The 22,808-nt window shown below is 39.0% G+C and overlaps 1 protein-coding gene and 1 long non-coding RNA gene across 2 annotated transcripts; one reads left to right on the top strand and one right to left on the bottom strand.

The window, feature by feature from the left end:
- Positions 1–6,682: 6,682 nt before the first annotated feature.
- Positions 6,683–9,065, bottom strand: LOC126601786 (uncharacterized). The gene is made up of 2 exons (XR_007615813.1): positions 8,688–9,065; positions 6,683–8,470 (listed from the first exon to the last, which is right to left on the bottom strand). It is a non-coding gene; the product is annotated as an uncharacterized LOC126601786 (long non-coding RNA).
- A 9,646-nt stretch (positions 9,066–18,711) lies between these two features.
- LOC126601785 (probable beta-1,4-xylosyltransferase IRX9H) lies at positions 18,712–22,043 on the top strand. The gene is made up of 4 exons (XM_050268546.1): positions 18,712–19,960; positions 20,870–21,119; positions 21,217–21,433; positions 21,673–22,043. The coding sequence occupies exons 1-3, from the start codon at positions 19,059–19,061 to the stop codon at positions 21,388–21,390; spliced, it is 1,326 nt and encodes a 441-aa protein (XP_050124503.1). The 5' UTR covers positions 18,712–19,058; the 3' UTR covers positions 21,391–21,433; positions 21,673–22,043.
- The last annotated feature ends 765 nt before the right edge of the window (positions 22,044–22,808 follow it).

Here is a 22,808-nt window from a genome sequence, read left to right as displayed (position 1 = left end):
AATATAAAGGTGAATAGTGATTTGGTGTCACCATGATTCAACAAAAAAAATTGGACAAAAATGCCCCTAAAACAAAAAACTTCAAAGGCATTCCAAAATAATACATCAAATAAGGTAGGGGCATTTTCATCATTTTAACAATATTTCTTTAATAATTTACTTTTTGGTGCTTTTTTTTTTATAATTAGTACCTCGCAATAAGTTAGCAATAATGTGATTCAATTTCTTTATTTTTAAACACATTTAAAACATTTTAAGAGGCGTGTAATGTCGGTTATAAAAATAAAAAAATTTCGCAGGCGGATAACAATGTGATTAAATAACTTATCAAATTATTGTTTTTTTTAACAAACGATATTATCTACACTAAAGGGGAGAGAGTGAGCTTATGACACACCCTGACTCGGAATGTCCACTAGGACTCCGAATCAAGCTATGTTGGCCGACACTTGGAAGATGACAAAGCCATAAAGTATAGTGATGTGGAAAATGTGAATAAATTTGAACCTAAAAGTGCCTAAAGACAAGAGTGCGTTGTGAGCGGGAATGAACTCATTTCACACACAACGTCAAAGCATAAGTAAAGTACAATAGTGTGGGTAAGGATCATACCCTCAGAAGTAGTCACCTATACTGAGATTCGCCACAAATCCTCGTCGATACGGACTTTTAGCAGCTAAAACCTGGACTTGAAAATAAAGTTTTAATAAAACCTTTTGAAAACGTTATATAACCCTTCGCCGTAAAACCCGTATAATTTTCCAAACAATAATAATACATAAGTATATAAAAAATCATGCTCAAGAGTAGTGAAAACCGAGTATATGCCATGTCAAGTATCTCAGCAATGAAATAAGGAAGCCATGTGAAATAAATCAATATAAAATGATATGCCAGTAGAAGTCACCTAACATGACATGTACGACTGAACCTATAGCTCATTAACCAATTCATGCACATGAGTCGAAACCATCTAATGTGGTCTGTATGACAGGCTAGGTGTAAATAAGTACGCTTAAGTGCTACGATCACGTGAAGGCTGTGCGAAATATCACAAGTCACCTACGAGTCGAAACCACCTAATATGGTATGTACGACAGGTTGGCACCTGCCTTAGAACCAAGGTGAGCGTGTGGTGCAGAAGGTGAACGATCACGTGAAGGCTGACCCTGGCCTCGAGCGGAGCACTAACATCGAGGTGCAGGATAATGAACACTAAATGAATCTAAACATAACCATACACACTACAATCACTATCATCAACATGTACTCACCTGAAGCTTACATGGGTGTCCGTAGCGTCATGCAATAATATGCATATCTATACTAATGCATATACTAAAATGTAATGCAATTGACATGGCATTTAAAAACATAAATCCATTTAAAACAATTTTTGGGAAAATAGAAAACATATATACGTATATATAGAAAACCAAAAGTCCACTCACCTGGAGTCTGTACTACAACTCCCTAACACAAACATCAAGGCGTCACGAACGATTGGCACCTAGAACAATTATCAAATCATGTCTTAGAATTCTTATCAATAGAACATATAACTTACATATCCTATTTGGGAAAATCCGTACGTTAGATTCTCGATCCGTAAGTTTCTAATATCCTCAAATATTACGTATTATAACGTATCAAAGTTTGCTGACGATCCAATGGTTGGATTGTCGATTGCTATAAACTACGTTCAAATGACGGAAATTCATCAATGGAATCAGGGTATTCAAATTTAACCTAGGAAGGTCAGGGAACGTCTCGGCCCACTCGCCGCCGCAAGTGGCGGTTGGCCGTCCCGACTCGTCGAAAAATCCAAATATTTTTTAAAATTCTTAGATTTTACAAGAATGAAGATCTCAATGATTAAAGCAACTTTCATACCTATGACTAAGGCCAATTTGGCCCGAAAAAAAGCCCCAATTCCACTAAAACTCGTCGGAAACCTATAAATTTGGTGTTCTTGACTCAACTTCAAACAAGCTCTGACGCCTCCAAGGTTGATTGGGCTTTGCTTCTGGGTTCAAGGAGAATTTAATGGTGGTAGAGATCAAAGGACTTTGCTTCAAAAATTGGCGAATTGCCACCAAGAACACCATGGTGCCGCCGGTGCCATTCCCATGAAACCAAGACCAAATCTTGTCTAATTTGTGTGGAAAATCGAAGAGGAAAGGCTGGTGAGAAGTTCCCAGGTGATAACTTGTCGTAAATCGTCGAAAATTGGCCGGAACAACCATCGAAACCCATCGGGTTTCACAGTTTCTGTGGGTCGAGTCGTAGAGAACCGGTAGGGGATCCATGATCCCGTGCTTCTCACCCTTCTCCTTTCCCCTTCCTTCTTTTCTCCCCCATTGGTCACTCTCTTTTTCTCTTCTTTCTAATTGGGCGTCCCACCCGTCATTTCTCTCCTTTATACTTCATCTCCACCGCCCATCTTTTCTGTCTTTAAATCTAGGCCACACACGTGGCTTTTCAGATTTTGCTCCAAAAATCTGGAGCTTTCTAGAAAATAACCAATTTACTAAAATGCCCCCAACTTTAAACGTTAATATCTCCTTCATTATAACTCAAAATCACGACCCGTTTGCGCCCACGCGCTCGTAGAGACGAGTACTAAGAAGATATGCCAAGAAAATGAGTTTTACGTGAAATGACAAGGCAATCAACAAAAGTCAACGCTTTATCTCGAAGGGCATTTTTGTAAATTCACTTTTTAAAATTATAAAACTCATAATAATTAGGAACGGGTCGTTACAACTTAGCCTCATAATAGGCAAGCAATAATGTGATTCAATCAGTTATTTATTAAATATTATTTTCTCTATTTTTAAACACGTTTAAAACATCTTAAGAGGTGTATAATGCTGGTTATAAAAAAAAATGTCTTTCTTTCGCACACCGATAATAATGTGATTAAATTAATTGTCAATTTTTTTTTAAATAAGCGATATTATATACACTAAGGGGGAGGGGATGGGTTTAGCCTCACAATAGGCTAATATATACAAAGAGAATGGAAAATATGAATAGTGATTTGGTGTCACCGTGATTCAACAAAAACAAAAATGCCCCTAAAACAAAAAATTTCAAAGGCATTCCAAAATAATACATCAAATAAGGTAGGGGCATTTTTGTCATTTTAACAGTATTTCTTTAATAATTTACTTTTTAGTGCTTTTTTTTTATAATTAGTACCTCACAATAAGCTAACAATAATATAATTCAATTTCTTTATTTTTAAACACGTTCAAAATATCTTAAGAGGCGTGTAATGCAGGTTATAAAAAAAGTTTTTCACGTGCGGATAACAATGTAATTAAAAGTTATCAAATGATTGTTTAAAAAAACGATATTATCTATACTAAGGGGGAGGGGGTGGGCTTAGCCTCATAATGGGCTAACATAATGTGATTCAATCAATTATTTATTAAATATTATTTTCTCTATTTTTAAACACGTTTCTTAAGAGGCGTGTAATACCGGTTATAAAAAAGGTATTTCGCACACGGATAATAATGTGATTAAATTAATTGTCCGATGATTTTTTTTTTAAATAAACGATATTATCTACACTAAGATGGAGGGGTGAGCTTAGCCTCACAATAGGTTAGCAATAATATGATTCAATCAATTGTTTATTAAATATTATTTTCTCTATTCTTAATATAAATTCTATAGAGACCGATTTTATTATGTTAATTCAGCTGCTTTAATTGATTTATGAGGGATTTCTTCTAGCATGATCTAAAATTATTCATTTACTTCAAATATTTGACTTTCCTTTTGTCAATTTACGCATATAAATACATTTAAAACATAGAAGTCGCGAGTAGCACGCCGTGATTTAAAACATGAAGTCTAGTAATAATAAATTCATAGATTACCAAGAGAATGAGTTTTAGGCTCTTAATTGTTTACTGATTCCCATTCATTTGGTGTGATGACTCTGTTTGTGTTATGTGAAGTGCAAACTCTCCCAAATTGTGTTTGGAGTCTAGACCAACTAGTCGACAATTTCGGAAGAATTTTGCCACAAATGGTTCCTGAAGTTGACCCATCCCATCCAGATGGTCCTTGAACTTGAAAATCGATTAATTTAGTCCTTATAAATGAATGTCACAAATCAATGTGGTACTTCCATCACAATTCTGTAAAAAATTCTGTAAGTGTTGATGTGCCACATACTTGGGTCCCACAAGTTTAATTAAATGATAAAAAAATAACTTTTATTTCTATATAATTAAATGATAAAAAATAATTAAGAATATTTAATAAATAACTGATTGAATATTATTTTTATATAAATTTATTAAATTAAGAATATTATTTATTAAATTTATTTTTATAGAGAATATTATTTATTAAATTTATTTTTTTCCTAATAATTTTATAGACAATATTATTTATTAAATTTATTTTTTCTCTATAAACATAATAAATTTATAGAGAAAATAATAAATTTATAATATTATTTTTTTCTCTATAAATTTATATTCTCTATAAAAAAATAAATTTATTTTCCTATAAACTTAATATTTTTATAGAGAATATTTAAATTTAGAGAGAAAAAATAAATTTATTTATATAGAGAATATTATTTATTAAATTTATTTTTTGTTAATTTAATATTATTTTTATTAAATTTAATATTTTTATATTCTTAATTTTTTCTCTAACATAATTAAGAATATTATTTATTAAATTTATTTTTTCTCTATAGAAATAAAAATATTTATTCAATATTATTTTCCCTAAACCCTATTATATTGAATTAAGAATATTTAAATGATAAAAAATAATTTTTATTTCTATATAATTAGGCTTTATATCCAAAATGGTCTCTGAGATTTGCATAACACATCATTTTGGTCCCTGAGATTGAAAATAATAGAAATGGTCCCTGAGATTGTCCACCATCCGTTATTTTAGTCCTTTCGTTAAAAACTCCGTTAAGTGTTTCGGAGCTCTTGGCCGAAAGTTTGGGCGATTTTCAAAGTTTCGTAACTCAATTGTTTCTTAACAAAATTCCACCCATAATATATCAAAATGAAGATAGGAAAGTGTAGAACAAGATTATACCTATTTGGAAGCCCAATGGTTGCCGGAGATGGCCGGAAAATAGCCTGAAAGGTGACTAGTCCATGGGAAAACTGAAAAACTTGCTGGAAACTGGGTAAACTTTAAACATTCATAACTTCTTTAATACACAATGAAATTAAGTGATTCAAAAATGAGAATCATATTTCTCGACGAGACAAAGAGAATGGAACCTTTCTCGACTGCTAACTCGCCATGGTTTGCCCGAAACAGCTCGAAAGTGGCTGTCTTGGTCTCGACTTAGCAACTTTCGAGTTATTTTCCAGCCAAACCATGACGAATTAGTCTTCAAAAAGGTACCACTCTCTTTGTCTCGTTGAGAAGTATGATTTTCATTTTTGAATCACTCAATTTCATTGAGTATTGAAGAAGTTATGAACGTTTAAAGTTTACCCAGTTTCCAACGAGTTTTCCAGTTTTCCCGCGGACCAGTCACCTTTCAGGCTATTTTCCTACCATCTCCAGCAACCATTAGGCTTCCAAATAGGTCTTGTTCTACACTTTTCTATCTTCATTTTGATATATTATGGGTCGAATTTAGTTAAGAAACGATTGAGTTACGAAGCTTTGAAAACTGCCCAAACTTTCGGCCAAGACCTCTGCGACATTTAACAGAGTATTTAATGGAATGACCAAAATAATGGATGGTGGACAATCTGAATGACCATTTTTATTGATTTTCAATCTTAGGGACTAAAGTTATGTATTATGCAAATCTTAAGTTCCATCTTTGATAAAAAGACATATAGTTATAAATTTAAGAAAAGTACAAAAGAAGATGAATGTTTTTCATCTTCGGACTTGGATTGTCTGCCCTCCCATTTTGGTGCCCTTCCCGTGCCCTCCTGTTTTGTGTGGTCACGGTTAAGCCACGTTAATATTTTATATTATTTTTTTATAAAAATAATAAAACAAAAAAAAATAGTAATATAAAATATTGACGTGGCTTAACCGTGACCACAAAAACAGGAGGGCACGGGAGGGTACCAAAATTAGAAGGCAGACAATCCAAGTCCTTTCATCTTCTCCCCCACCCCATCAGAGCAACACCTAGCCCCCATCCCACCCTGTCGCCTACATAAGAAAAGAAAATTCTAAAACAACTACTACAACAACAACAACAACAACAACAACAACAACAACAAAGCCTTTTCCCACTAAGTGGGGTCGGCTATATGAATCCTAGAACGCCATTGCGCTCGGTTTTGTGTCATGTCCTCCGTTAGATCCAAGTACTCTAAGTCTTTTCTTAGAGTCTCTTCCAAAGTTGTCCTAGGTCTTCCTCTACCCCTTCGGCCCTGAACCTCTGTCCCGTAGTCACATCTTCGAACCGGAGCGTCAGTCGGCCTTCTTTGCACATGTTCAAAATCACCGGAGCCGATTTTCTCTCATATTTCCTACAATTTCGGCTACTCCTACTTTACCTCGGATATCCTCATTCCCAATCTTATCCTTTCTCGTGTGCCCACACATCCCACGAAGCATCCTCATCTCCGCTACACCCATTTTGTGTACGTGTTGATGCTTCACCACCCAACATTCTGTGCCATACAACATCGCTAGCCTTATTGCCGTCCTATAAAATTTTCCCTTGAGCTTCGGTGGCCTACGACGGTCACACAACACGCCGGATGCACTCTTTCCATCCAGCTCGTATTCTATGGTTGAGATCTCCATCTAATTCTCCGTTCTCTTGCAAGATAGATCCTAGGTAGCGAAAACGATTGCTTTTTGTGATCTTCGCTAGATTGCTCCGGTCATTAGTGTGGATAAGTATATAAATGGATAGAGATAGGAAAGCAAACACAAGATGTACGTGGTTCACCCAGATTGGCTACGTCCACGGAATAGAAGAGTTCTCATTAATTGTGAAGGGTTTACACAAGTACATAGGTTCAAGCTCTCATTTAGTGAGTACAAGTGAATGATTTAGTACAAATGACATTAGGAAATATTGTGGGAGAATGATCTCGTAGTCACGAAACTTCTAAGTATCGGAGTGTGGTGTCGTCTTGACTTGCCTTATCTGTCTCATAGGTAGATGTGGCATCTTCTCTGGAAGTACTCTTCCTCCATCCAGGGGTGGTATCTTTAACTGGTGGAGATGCACAAGGTAATGTATCAATTTCACTTGAAGCTTACTTGTAGTTTCAGGCTTGGTCAAGCGCGATACAAACCATGTAGTAGGAGTCCCCCAAGTCGCCGAGCTAGGGGGTCTGCTGAAAGAGGTGATAGACAAGGTAAGCAATCAGAGCTCCGACTGATTGTTCACCTTCTCCCCATCTTGCAGCAGCATGAAGGATAAAGAGAAGAAAAATGAGAAGAGATGATATGAGATACTTTTGCTTTTGAAGAAGTAACTTTCCACAGGCTTATTCTTGAACTGAGCTGGAGGGTTTTCTGGTTTCCTCCAGAGTATAAGGCCGACTGAAGAATTTGAGGGTCAAAACAAGTCCATCAAATCTAGAGTACGTTCCACCCTGCTGATATGGGATACTTTTGCTTTTGACAGAGTAATGAATGTATCGGCACGTGTGCTATTACGCTTATCTCCACATGCTTCCTTGTATCCTTCGCACTTGCCCTATCTGTTCCTCAAGCAGATGCGGAATCTTCCCTGGAAACATAAGATGTTGAAGATGAGTACTCGAGAGCAATGCCAGGTAAGTAATCAGGTAAGGGGTTCCAGGCAGTCAGTTCCTGGCTGGAAGCTTGATTCCAAGTGCTGACTGATTGCTCTCTTTCTCCTTGTCTTGCAGGTAAAAACAAGGCCAAAAGAAAAGACAGGGAAAAAGCATGATATGGGATACTCTTGCTTTTAACCCTGATGATATGAGATATTCTTGCTCTAGTATAGCTTGTTTGCAGAGGTATTATCGGGGGGAAAGAAAGCTGAATATTTCGAAAGGCTTCGTTGGGAGTGCCCTCTCAGATATGATGAAGGGTTGAGCATTTTTGCAGGTCTGCCTGTCCGTTGGGGATGGAGGTCGACATATATAGGAGTCTCCCTAACAACAAGTAGTAATGCTATTCCTTTACCCTGCTTGGTCATAGCACAGTAGTGGGAGCTGCCAGTTTCACATGTTTTAACTCTGTCAGAGCACTTTGAAAAAGTGGTCTGTGGTATCTGGCTCTCGAGATTCGGAGAACGATGCCTCTTCGATTTTTGAGAAAGCAATCATGCTGGGGGTATGACTCTCGAGATTCGGAGAGCAGTGTCTCTTCGATTTTTGAGGAAGTAATCATGTTGGGAGTCTGGCTCTCGAGATTCGGAGGGCGGTGCCTCTTCGATTTTGGAGCAAGCAATCTTGTTGGGAGTGTTGTCTCGAATGTGAGTAAAGGTTGGGCATGTTTGCTAGTCTACCTTGCCACAAAGCACAAAGGTTGACACACAGGGACTTTCCAATTATCCAGCAATGGTACTGTTCCTTTACCCTCTCTTCGATTTTGAGAAAGTAGTTATGTTGGGAGTCTGGCTCTCGAGATTCGGAGGACGGTGCCTCTTCGATTTTGGAGCAAGCAATCTTATTGGGAGTGTTTTCTCGAATGTGAGTAAAGGTTGGGCATGTTTGCTAGTCTACCTTGCCACGAAGCACAGAGGTTGACACACAGGGACTTTCCAATTATCCAGCAGTGGTACTGTTCCTTTACAGTTGTGGGTAATAATATGGTAGCTAGACCATCAAAATTTATGTGTCTAAACTTTTGTTAGTGCTGTTTCTTTGCTATTCTTTTACCTTTCTTGGTCAGAGCGATGTAGTGGGAGCTGCAAGCTTCACGTGCTCAACTTTGGCAGAGAACTTTGGCAAAGTTATTTGTGGTACCCATGAGCTATTGTTGCGTGTGGGAAGTGGGTGATTGAACATTAAGATTCATGTGCTTTCTACTTCACCAGAAGTCTTCGACAGAATGCCCATAATTTCTGCAAAGCTGAGTGTGCGTGTGACAGGTGCTGACAAGGCTAGAAAAGTAGGTGCCTCTTCGATTTCTGATATCGGCCCTCGTGGTCTCTGAGCAGCCCAGCTTTTGAGAAAGCGAGTGCCTCTTCGATTGATTCGGAGAACGATGCCTCATCGATTTTTGAGAAAGCAATCATGCTGGGGGTCTGGCTCTCGAGATTCAGGGAGCAGTGTCTCTTCGATTTTTGAGAAAGTAATCATGTTGGGAGTCTGGCTCTCGAGATTCGGAGGGCGGTGCCTCTTCGATTTTGGAGTAAGCAATCTTGTTGGGAGTGTTTTCTCGAATGTGAGTAAAGGTTGGGCATGTTTGCTAGTCTACCTTGCCACGAAGCACAGAGGTTGACACATAGGGACTTTCCAATTATCCAGCAATGGTACTGTTCCTTTACCCTCTCTTCAATTTTTAAGAAAGTAGTCATGTTGGGAGTCTGGCTCTCGAGATTCGGAGGACGGTGCCTCTTCGATTTTGGAGCAAGCAATCTTATTGGGAGTGTTTTCTCGAATGTGAGTAAAGGTTGGGCATGTTTGCTAGTCTACCTTGCCACGAAGCACAGAGGTTGACACACAGGGACTTTCCAATTATCCAGCAGTGGTACTGTTCCTTTACCCTTGTGGGTAATAATATGGTAGCTAGACCTTCAAAATTTATGGGTCTAAACTTTGTTAGTGCTGTTTCTTTGCTATTCTTTTACCCTTCTTGGTCAGAGCGATGTAGTGGGAGCTGCAAGCTTCACGTGCTCAACTTTGGCAGAGAACTTTGGCAAAGTTATCTGTGGTACCCATGAGCTATTGTTGCGTGTGGGAAGTGGGTGATTGAACAGTAAGATTCATGTGTTTTCTACTTCCCCAGAAGTCTTTGACAGAATGCCCATAATTTCCGCAAAACTGAGTGTGCGTGTGACAGGTGCTGACAAGGCTGGAAAAGGCTTGAAAAGTAGGTGCCTCTTCGATTTCTGAGATCGGCCCTCGTGGTCTCTGGGGAGCCCAGCTTTTAAGAAAGCGAGCGCCTCTTCGATTTTTGAGATCGGCCTTCGTGGTCTTTGAGCAGCCCAACTTTTGAGAAAGCAAACGCCTCTTCGATTTCTGAGATCAACCCTCGTGATCTCTAAGCAGCCCAGCTTTTGAGAAAGCAAACGCCTCTTCGATTTCTGAGCAGGCGCCTCTTCGATTTCTGAAGCTTCGTCGAGTGCAGATTTTTATAGGGGCTGGCATTAAGTTCCAAAGCACACTTGAATCTCCACCAGTAGAAGCTTCATTCTTGCACTTCTAAGATCTTGATTTGTCCGACCTCTTCTCTCTTCAACACCTTTGAAAATGTCTGGCCCCTCCGACCGTCGTTTTGACTTGAACCTTGTTGAAGAGGCAGCCCCGCCTTCTCCAGACAACATATGGCGCCCATCCTTCGTCTCCCCTACTGGTCCTCTTACCGTTGGGGATTCCGTGATGAAGAATGATATGACCGCTGCGGTGGTGGCCAGGAACATTCTCACTCCCAAAGATAACAGACTACTTTCCAAACGGTCTGATGAGTTAACTGTTAAGAATTCGCTGGCTCTCAGTGTTCAGTGTGCAGGTTCTGTGTCTAATATGGCCCAACGCCTATTTGCTCGAACCCGCCAAGTTGAATCATTGGCGGCTGAAGTGATGAGTCTCAAACAGGAGATTAGAGGGCTCAAGCATGAGAATAAACAGTTGCACCGGCTCGCACATGACTATGCTACAAACATGAAGAGGAAGCTTGACCAGATGAAGGAAACTGATGGTCAGGTTTTACTTGATCATCAGAGATTAGTGGGTTTGTTCCAAAGGCATTTATTGCCTTCGTCTTCTGGGGCTGTACCGCGTAATGAAGCTCCAAATGATCAACCTCTGATGCCTCCTCCTTCTAGGGTTCTGTCCAGTACTGAGGCTCCAAATGATCCCCCTCCAGTGCCTTCTCTTTCTGGGGCTCTACCGACTGCTGAGACTTCTCCAAAGCAACCTTTGTGAAGGCTCCCTCTTGTGTGCTTATTTTGACTCATGTATATGTACATATTTGTAGCTTATCGGGGATATCAATAAATAAGCTTTCCTTCATTTCAACGTATTGTGTTAAATACACCAAAGCCTTCTTCGCTAAGTTCTTTGAATTTTCTTTTGTTAAAGCTTGTATGTTGAAGCTTTCTGAGTGGAGCATGTAGGTTGGGGTAGTGTTCCCTTAATTTTCCGAGTGAGGAAAACTTCTCAGTTGGAGACTTGGAAAATCCAAGTCACTGAGTGGGATCGGCTATATGAATCTTAGAACGCCATTGTGCTCGATCCTGTGTCATGTCCTTCGTTAGATCTAAGTACTCTAGGTCTTTTCTTAGAGTCTCTTCCAAAGTTTTCCTAGGTCTTCCTCTACCCCTTCGGCCCTGAACCTCTGTCCCATAGTCGCATCTTCTAATCGGAACGTCAGTAGGCCTTCTTTGCACATGTCCAAACCACCGTAACCGATTTTCTCTCATCTTTCCTTCAATTTCGGCTACTCCTACTTTACCCCGGATATCCTCATTCCTAATCTTATCCTTTCTCGTGTGCCCACACATCCAACGAAGCATCCTCATCTCCGCTACACCCATTTTGTGTACGTGTTGATGTTTCACCGCCCAACATTCTGTGCCATACAGCATCGCCGGCCTTATTGCCGTCCTATAAAATTTTCCCTTGAGCTTCAGTGGCATACGGCGGTCACACAACACGCCGGATGCACTCTTCCACTTCATCCATCCAGCTTGTATTCTATGGTTGAGATCTCCATCTAATTCTCCGTTCTTTTGCAAGATAGATCCTAGGTAACGAAAACGGTCGCTCTTTGGTATTTCTTGATCTCCGATCCTCACCCCTAACTCGTTTTGGCCTCCATTTGCACTGAACTTGCACTCCATATATTCTGTCTTTGATCGGCTTAGGCGAAGACCTTTAGATTCCAACACTTCTCTCCAAAGGTTAAGCTTTGCATTTACCCCTTCCTGAGTTTCATCTATCAACACTATATCGTCTGCGAAAAGCATACACCAAGGAATATCATCTTGAATATGTCGTGTTAACTCATCCATTACCAACGCAAAAAGGTAAGGACTTAAGGATGAGCCTTGATGTAATCCTACAGTTATGGGAAAGCTTTCGGTTTGTCCTTCATGAGTTCTTACGGCAGTCTTTGCTCCTTCATACATATCCTTTATAGCTTGGATATATGCTACTAGTACTCCTTTCTTCTCTAAAATCCTCCAAAGAATGTCTCTTGGGACCCTATCATACGCTTTTTCCAAATCTATAAAGACCATGTGTAAATCCTTTTTCCCATCTCTATATCTTTCCATCAATCTTCGTAAGAGATAGATTGCCTCCATGGTTGAGCGCCCTGGCATGAACCCGAATTGGTTGTCCGAAACCCGTGTCTCTTGCCTCAATCTATGCTCAATGACTCTCTCCCAGAGCTTCATTGTATGACTCATTAGCTTAATACCCCTATAGTTCATGCAATTTTGTACGTCGCCCTTATTCTTGTAGATAGGCACCAAAGTGCTCATTCGCCACTCATTTGGCATCTTCTTCGTTTTCAAAATCCTATTGAAAAGGTCAGTGAGCCATGTTATACCTGTCTCTCCCAAAACTTTCCACACTTCGATTGGTATATCGTCTGGGCCTATTGCTTTTTTATGCTTCATCTTCTTCAAAGCTACAACCACTTCTTCCTTCCGGATTCGACGATAAAAAGAGTAGTTTCTACACTCTTCTGAGTTACTCAACTCCCCTAAAGAAGCACTCATTTCATGTCCTTCATTGAAAAGATTATGAAAATAACCTCTCCATCTGTCTTTAACCGCGTTCTCTGTAGCAAGAACCTTTCCATCCTCATCCTTGATGCACCTCACTTGGTTTAGGTCCCTTGTCTTCTTTTCCCTTGCTCTAGATAGTTTATAGATATCCAACTCTCCTTCTTTGGTATCTAGTCGTTTATACATATCGTCGTAAGCCGCTAACTTAGCTTCTCTGACAGCTTTCTTCGCCTCTTGCTTCGCTTTTCTATACCTTTCACCATTTTCATCAGTCCTCTCCTTGTATAAGGCTTTACAACATTCCTTCTTAGCCTTCACCTTTGTTTGTACCTCCTCATTCCACCACCAAGATTCCTTTTGGTGTGGGGCAAAGCCCTTGGACTCTCCTAATACCTCTTTTGCTACTTTTCGGATACAACTAGCCATGGAATCCCACATTTGGCTAGCTTCCCCCTCTCTATCCCACACACATTGGGTGATTACCTTCTCTTTGAAAATGGCTTGTTTTTCTTCTTTTAGATTCCACCATCTAGTCATTGGGCACTTCCAAGTCTTGTTCTTTTGTCTTACTCTTTTGATATGTACATCCATCACCAACAAGCGATGTTGATTAGCCACGCTCTCTCCTGGTATAACTTTGCAATCCTTACAAGTTATACGATCCCCTTTCCTCATTAGAAGAAAATCTATTTGTGTTTTTGACGACCCACTCTTGTAGGTGATCACATGTTCTTCTCTCTTCTTAAAGAAGGTGTTGGCTAAGAAGAGATCATATGCCATTGCAAAATCCAAGATAGCTTCCCCATCCTCGTTTCTCTCCCCAAAACCATGGCCACCATGAAAACCTCCATAGTTGCCTGTCTCCCTGCCCACGTGTCCATTTAAATCTCCTCCTATAAATAACTTCTCCGTCTGAGCAATTCCTTGCACCAAGTCTCCAAGATCTTCCCAAAATTTCTCCTTCGAACTCGTATCCAACCCTACTTGAGGTGCGTACGCACTAATCACATTGATAAGTTCTTGTCCTATTACAATCTTGATTGCCATGATTCTATCTCCTACCCTCTTGACATCTACAACATCTTGTACCAAGGTCTTGTCCACGATGATGCCAACACCGTTTCTCGTTCTATTTGTGCCCGAATACCAAAGTTTAAACCCTGAGTTTTCTAGATCCTTTGCCTTACTACCAACCCACTTAGTTTCTTGTAGGCACATAATATTTATCCTTCTCCTCACCATAACTTCCACTACTTCCATAGATTTTCCCGTTAAGGTTCCTATATTCCACGTTCCTAAACGCATTTTGCTCTCTTGAACTCTACCCTTCTGTCCTAGCTTCTTCACCCTCCCCCGTCTAATAGGATCAAAGTACTTCTTTTGTGTGTCCCGGGTAAAGTTGATAGGAGCATATGCTCCCAAACAACTTTGAGTGGAGTCGTTCGAAAAGAAGTTTCTATGGCCCCCTTGCTCATTTAACACTGCATCCGGGTGCCGATGGAGATACAGCGACCCTTGCTCTCTCAAATATTTCCCAAAGAAAATGATATGGAGGGGAAAGCTCTAGAGTTTCTATCTGGCATGGTCGACAGAAGCCCACTCATTTTGGCAACTAGAGGCCAAGAATACGGTACTAAACCAGCAAACTCGATTAGTTGAATGAGTTAATTACCAAATCAAATGTTAACCACAATAATAATTTAATGTGAATTGAAACATTCCCGGTGTTGCTCAACCCCCTGTCGCATCCCCGTTCCCGCGGTCCTCGCACTCACCGACGCCGTTAATCCGAATCGAAACCTTTCCGGTTTTGCTTAACCAGGAGGTGCAAGCGACATGGTGGGGTGGGGGCTCTCCTCCCCTTGAAACGTCATTGTCGCACCCCGTTCCTGCGTCCTCGTTCTTACTGGTGGCGATAAATCCAAATTGAAACCTCTGGTGTTGTCGATGCGACGAGGTGGGGTGGGCGTTGTGGGGTGGTGGTTGTTGGGGTGGAAGGGGAAATCATCTTCTTTTCTTTTTTTCAAGCTTATAATTATATAGAAATAAAAATTATTTTTTCATTATTTAAATATTTTTAATTTATATAATAATATTTAATTAAACATGTGGGACCCAATTACTTGACACATCAGCACTTAAAAAAATTTAATGAAACTGTGATGGAATTATCACATTGATTTGCGGTGTTTAATTTCAGGGACTACATTGATCAATTTTCAAAATTTCAATGATCATCTTGATAGGATAGGTTAATTTCAGAGACTATTTGTGACAAAAACCTATTTCGAAATAATCTTACACATATTAACATTACACAAAGAGATAGGACGTACTTTCGTAAGGTTCATCACTTTTGGGACGAGCACAAGACTGTGTTTCCATTTCGTAGGGTTCTTCAGTAGTATGCCCACATTTAGCCATTGAACCGTACTTTCAGCTTTCCAGTTTATCTCGTCCTCCTTCCTTGGCACGGATCAGCGCCCCATCAAAGGTTTGCTTCTAATACTCCTCTCGCATCTTTATACTCGAATTCGGATCAGACTTACAACTCCATTGGAACAGACATTGCAGCACCAATTTTAACTTCAAAAGGGTGTTCTTCTATTGGCAAAGTAATATTCATCACATAATTATTTGATGTAGAATAGATGGTCCGTTGTGGGCCAATGATGTTAATCATCCAAGGTCATGTATAATAAAAATCAAACTTTTCATTTAACGTCGAATTCACTTCTCTACATTTCCTAAAGGTAATACTATGGAGGTTAAATTTATCAACAAAATTTTGTAAACTAAATACCATGGAAGATGATGATTGGATTATTACTCAAGTGCTAATTAACGTGCTTATTTCTTATTAGTGACATATTTAGTTTGTAAATTTAGTCTACTTAACATTACTCTTTCCTAAAACTTCTTTTACATTTCCTAATACTCCCCTTAATTTCCCCGAGGGTTAGGTTAAGCCTATTTAAGCCTCATGATTGCTATTGTAATGATCAATTCAAAATTAGTCTATTATCCTTTTGGGTTTTCTCTCAACTCAATTGGACTCCAAAAAAACTTAGTTCTTTGAGGGCATACGTTTGTAACCTTACGCTCATGTTGCGTCAATATTTATGTTGTCAAATTACAAATCTAGATTAATTTTTTTTAAACAAGAATCAACTTAATTAATGATGGTGATCCACAAACATAAATATCTCTTATTACCGAAAAATGGGTGTATATTAGTATCTATACATATAAAGGGAAATGGCAGAAATGGTGAAACATTCATAATTCCAAAATTGCTCTCTCCCATTAAATTTTCAAAAAAAAAAAAAAAAACCAACGTGGTTTGTAACAAACTTTATAATTTTTTGAGATATATTATTATTTTATTTTTTCTGTTTTTTGTTTTTTTCAAATAAAAAATAAAAAGAGCTAATTGCCACATGCGTACACATGTGGCAAGAGGCTAGTCATTATTTACTAACAGGATCATTTTCGAATTCGTGAATCGTGTTCGTTCACCATACACATTGCAGTCAATTTTTCTCAGGTACTATTTATTTTTAATTTTTAATAAATAAATTTTAACCGCACGATGTACTATAAACGGATCATCGAGATCCTCACAAAGAGGATCCGGCGAGAATCATGATTCATTATTTAAATCAAAACGTCCAACAGATGAATCAATGCGAGTAAATCACACTATCAAGACCAAACCTTTTATTAAATTTTACTAGCATTTGTCTACACACTTTGTATGTATGAACACATTTGTTTAGAAAATGAGAAGGATAGAGGGAGAGAGAGTGTGGGGGGGGGGGGAGTGGGAGGTTTTTTTTTTTTTTTTGGTTTTTTTTTTGTAATTTTAAATATTAGAGATATTTTAACATCACATGTTGGTGAGACTTCAATAAAAAACAGTAAAATTTGAACCTGTGAAATTACATTATTGCCAATCATTTTTTTGTGTAATAGAAGACTAAGTTATCTTTTCACCCTCTTTTGGTTGACAAAGAGGGTTTTATTAATTAATAGAGATATGTAACAAAAGGAAATTGTTTCCACTAAATAGAATCTAATTTCCCTTCTTCAAGGAAAGAAAATCAAACTTGTAGATTTCCCCTTAACAAACAAAATTCGGTTAGGAGTATTAAATAGCACTAATCTAAAAATCTCCGTCTAGCGCCGCTTAGGCCCCGCCTAAGCGTTAAGCGGCTGGCCACAGTCCCGATTAATGCTGTTTGAAAATTAAGAAATTGGGCCTAGACCTGCTGAGGCACCTGCCTAGACCCGCCTAGGTCGCGACTCACTTAGACAAAAAATAAATAACTTTCATTTTACATTTTATTTTATTTTCAATAGATTGTAAAAGACTTGTTGTAGACTTAAATGAACACACATTATATGTTTGTTCCCTATATTTCCAATATGTTCCAATACTTCATAATATATATGTCATTCTATTTTGTAGTTTATGATGAAATTGTTTATATTTTGAGTATAAACTGACACTTATTTACATGAAATATAATAGATTTACATAATCCACCTAGGCCCCGCCTAGCCGCCTAGGTGCTAAGCTCCAACCCGCCGTCCGACTAGCGTCTAGTGTCTTTTAGAAACTTGTTAAATAGTCTTTATACCAATTATTCTACAAATGAGATTAATTAATTACGAAAAAAGATCCTCATCAGATCCTTTTCCTGGCAATCCTAGGGATCTCGTAATCGTGACCGTTCATCGTATATCGTGTAATAAAAAATCATTTCAAAATTTAAAATTAAATATAAATAGTACCTAACAAAAACTGATCAGACGATGTAAGATGAACGATCTTAATCGCAAGATTTCTAGGATCCTTTTCCATTAATTACAATGAATATGTTACTGTGACAGCATTTTGATTTAATTATTTAGAGTGATGCTTTTAATATTTTTTTCAAAAAGTATATTATATATATATATATATATTTATTTATTTATTTATATTTGGGATTAAATTGAAATACTAGTGTACCACCAATTGCTATGGGTAAATACCATCAAACGACAACAATTCAGGAAAGAGAAATTTTATTTGGACCTAGCTATCCTATCTCTACATCCAACTATAAAAAAAAATTATACTAAAGTTTAAAGTTTGCCCTTAAATAAATAAGAAGTAAGCTTGCCAGAAACCCTTGTTGCATGAAACCCTTAGCGGCTCTCATTTATAATTTCAACGGAGAAAACTTCTTACCAATTCATTGGACATGAAACAAATTCCTGCAATATGGGAAAAAAGCTTCCATGTCAGTGTCTATTTAGAAGAGATAGCAACAAGGGTTTCTAGCAATCTTACTTGTTAGTTTTAATAATTTATGCAAGTAGCCAACTCCCAGATAATGGTTCAAACAAGCAAACATATCAGCTGAAAACCGACGCTGAAATTATAAATGAGGGCTGATAAGGGTTTCTAGCAAGCTAACTCGTTGATGAACTCGACATAATATTTTGCTGTTATTTGGGTGGGTTTTGCCTGAAATAATGGAGGAATGCACTGGTGTGCCAATTTTAGAGTTATAGGGTGTAGAGATAAAAGGAATTGGATCCGCTCCGGACCTTAGAGTAAATATCCATATACATATATATATATATATATATATATATACATATATATATATGGGATTAAATTGAAATACTAGTGTACCACCAATTGTTATGGGTAAATACCATCAAACCACAACAATTCAAGAAAAGGAGGAAAATTGTGCATGTGTGGCCACATTGGACCACAGCTGGACACGTGTTGACTCCTCAATGGCGGCCCAACGCGTCGCTTAAACTAAAAGAAATTGGGGTCCACTGTCCAGAACCTCTTTCTCACTACTACTGCTTCAAAAGTGCTCAACCAAAACCCAGCTCCTGTTTCTGCAAAAAGTGCTTCTTCTCAAGTCCAAATTATTTCAGAATCCTCACATATGCACGATTGACATTCCGGTCCTCCCCCGCCTGCACACTCTCTCTGTCCACCGCATAAGATCCGATTACCATTTCTTGACAAAAGTCCGACCCGATTTTACTTTCCCCAATTTTTGAACTTTTTTCTTCAATTTTTCGAGTGTCGAATCGTATTCTGTGGATTTTGGGGGAGGGATTACGATTTCGATCATGTCGTGGAAACCTTGAGGATTTTTTTATCGTAGATCGATCAATGGCGTCAATCCGGAGAACTCTATCGCCGGCCTTCCAAGACCGGCAGTACTTGAACGGAGGCGGCTCTCCATTTTCAGTGCCATCGCCGTCGCAGAAGCTTCTCTCCAGCTCCAGATACTCGCCGCCTTTTCCGTCGGCGATTCTCGCCTTCTCCGTCTCCGTCCGGAGCTTCGTCGCGGGAGTTCTCTTTCACCGACCTAATCGCAAAGGTCAGCAATGGCGTCGAGGATTCTACAGGTGCTTGCTCTTCTTCTTCTTAGGGTTTTTACTCGGCCTATTGCCGTTCGGCCACGTTGACGACGACGAGATTCGAGGTCGGAGCTTCAATTTCGACATCAAGCCGCCACACGTCAATGTCCAGCTCGACACCGACAACGCGGATCGCGCAGTGAAACGGATGAATGTGCAGTTCAACACCGACAACGCGGATCGCGCAGAGAAACGGAGGAATGTCCAGTTCGACACCGACAACGCGGATCGCACAGTGAAACGGAGGGAAGATCTCGTCGACGTGAGGCTCGGCGTCGTGGAGAGGAGGGTGGATTTGGTGCCGAGGAAGCTGCTGATTATTGTGACGCCGACGTACAACCGTGCACTGCAGGCCTACTTCTTAAACAGGTTGGGGCAGCTGCTGGGGCTTGTACCTCGGCCACTGCTTTGGATTGTGGTGGAGACCAACGCTGCGTCGATGGAGACAGCGGAGATTTTGAGGAAGAGCGGCGTGATGTATAGGCATTTGGTGTGCGGCAACAATTCGACTAGGGCCAAGGACCGGGGTGTTTATCAGAGAAACACTGCTTTGGAGCACATTGAGCGGCATAGGCTTGATGGCATTGTTTACTTTGCAGACGACGATAATATATACTCCCTCGACTTGTTTGATCGCTTGAGAGACATTAGGTATCTAATCTATCTTCGAAATTGGGCTTCATTTCAGTCACATTTTCTGTTGTTGGTGTTTGTTTTCGATTCATATGCTTGTTTTAGAATGATGGTTTTCTCGAGATTTCTGTTCTGAATGTGTCTCCTATTTCAATTTTAACAATTAGAGCTACTTGGTTCTGCTTGCATTTTAGATGCCATGTCTTCCTTGTTGATCCTCGGATTCGATTGTGCCCAAATATTTTCATACATTCAAAATCATAGCTTGGCAACTCTTTCACTTCACTAAACTGCATTTGGTTGGAATTCTCATTTGTTGATAGATTTACATAATCAAATGGCTTAGAATATTGTTCCCAGTTTAAATTTGGTTATTCTCGTCTTCAAGCGAAGATGTACGATTTGCCAGTATTACTCACTTTAGGTAGTGGTCCTAGTGGAACATATACAGCTCACCAGTTTCAAGTACATTTGTCTGTTTGTTTGTCATCTGGTCGATCATAATGGCCACTTCTTTCATCCAAATTTCGGTCCCTTTTACTAAATTAAGTCATTCAGCTGGAAAGATGTGAATGTAGTTTCATTTATCACACTAGTTTAATAGGCTCGTAGAGAAACCCCAGAAATTTCTGTCTTCGGACTATTCTGTCTAAGAGAGTGAATACCAATTACTTGATTACTTTTGTTTTGTCTATTTATGAAAGGGTCAAATATAGGTTTTCATGACCGCCATTTTGTTATTCTCCAAGTCTAAAAGTTGGCTTCTCTATGTGCTGTTGTGCCGTTGTGCTGTTGTGCTGTTGTGCTGTTATTGACTTGATGTGTCTGCAGAGTTTGATAATTGTGTACTTCTGTCATTATGGATTCCATCCTACCCTGCCTGCCCTTTGTTCTTTGTAGCTAATTTGTGTTTTATTTGTTTTGAAGCCGATTTGGAACTTGGCCTGTTGCTATGTTAGCTCAAAGCAAAAACAAGGCGATATTGGAAGGTCCAGTATGCAATCGGAGCCAAGTAGTCGGATGGCACACAAATGAGAAAAGCAAAAGACTTCGTAGGTTTCATGTTGATATGTCAGGGTTTGCATTTAATAGCACAGTATTATGGGATCCAAAGAGATGGCACCGCCCCACTTCTGCTCCAATTCGACAATTAGATACAGTGAAGGAGGGTTTCCAAGTACAGTCCATATCATCCGAAATTTTCCTGTACCTGTGATTGGCAATGTTTTATTGTATCTTCAAGCACTGACATTTCTCTCCCCCTTCATCTTCAGGAGACCACTTTTATAGAACAAGTTGTGGAAGATGAGAGTCAAATGGAAGGTACCCCAGCCGGCTGTTCAAAAGTAATGAACTGGCATCTTCATTTGGAAGCTCATAGTCTTGTTTATCCCAAAGGCTGGCAACTTGCGAAGAACCTTGATGTTGTTCTCCCCATTGAACGATAGAACTCACTAGCCGTGCAGTTTTGATGCTTATAGCTTGAGAAAGGTATGAAATTATTCTCTGCATACAAGCACCATGAACTCTTGTATTTGAACTTTGTATGTTGAATAGATTGACCATTCCCTAGAGTTCTAAATCAAACTCAAATTAACTATAACTGTAACAAATTAAACCGTTTTGACCCTCTTTTTGGCAGTGGGCGTGTGGTTATATTTTACGACCTAAAAACCTTTTACCCCAGTAGAGAAAACGATCTAACATATATATCCTTTGTTTTATGACAGTTCTTGACTTTCATGTTGGTGCTTCACCGCTCGCTGAACGGATCGTTGCTTGATTGTGGTACAATCGAAGCACCAACAAGCCTGAAAAAACTCAGCTGGTGATGGCAAACAAACCGAAGGTTCGTGGTTGTCGAATTGTGTTGTTCTCTGCCTGATATTCTTTTTACAGAAACGAAATTTTTGTTTGTTGTACATCTCCCGGGGTTTGGTGTCGTTTGATTGTTCTTTTAAATTGCTTAATGCTCGAACGGTTAGCACAGCTCACGCCGAAATAGGTGGGAGTTAGTTAGGTTTGTTACGGATCCCATGCTCCGTGATGTAGACCTGACATATTCCAATCAAGTAAAGCAAAATGGCGACTTCTCCTGAAAGACACTGACATATTCAAATTCAACAACCGCTGCAGGCCATGTGCAATCTCCACACAAACAAATAGAAAGCACGTGCTCCTGATTTCTTCTTGGCTCTCTCTGATGCACGAACTTACAAGTAATCCCAAAATTTTCATTGCGAGTTGCATAATCCAAAACATGCAGCAAACGTGTTGTATGGTTGGGTGTTACTCACGTTGACCCATATCAACGTGCTAAGACGGATGATTCTGGATAATTTTACTCAAGAAAGCCCTGGCTAGCTCTCTCTTCTTTGAGGCCTTGTCTGATACTGAGAAGTGCTTTTAAATAACTGAAAACGTTTTTAGAGAAAATATTTTTGAATTCCAAAAGCACTTGTAGTGCTTTCAAGTGGGGTTTTATGATTAACTTCAATTTTTACTAAAGATTGGTGACAAAAACATTTTTTAAACTACATTTTCATCCATTGAAAAACACTTCTCAAACGAGCTTTGGGTCTCTTAGATACTCGTATCTGCCTTCCAACATTTATTATTTTGTAAAAATACTAATTTGTTGTGAAGAGTGATGTGTTTTAATGAACCTCTTTCCTTTTTCATTTTTTATGTAATAATTAAAACTCGTGTTTTCAAGTAATATTTATGTGGCATGTAGATATAATGCTTGACATAGTAGATGTGCAAACTAGGTATACTTTGAGTGTCAGTACATGATAAGGTTGACAAACATGTTTAATGTTAATGTTAGATCAAAACTAGGGTCGTTTTGTCTGATGATTTTCAG

This window comes from Malus sylvestris, chromosome 15, assembly GCF_916048215.2.
Source record: "Malus sylvestris chromosome 15, drMalSylv7.2, whole genome shotgun sequence".
Lineage (NCBI taxonomy): Eukaryota > Viridiplantae > Streptophyta > Magnoliopsida > Rosales > Rosaceae > Malus > Malus sylvestris.
Note: the sequence above shows the minus strand (reverse complement) of the source record. Positions and strands in the feature narration are given on the sequence as shown.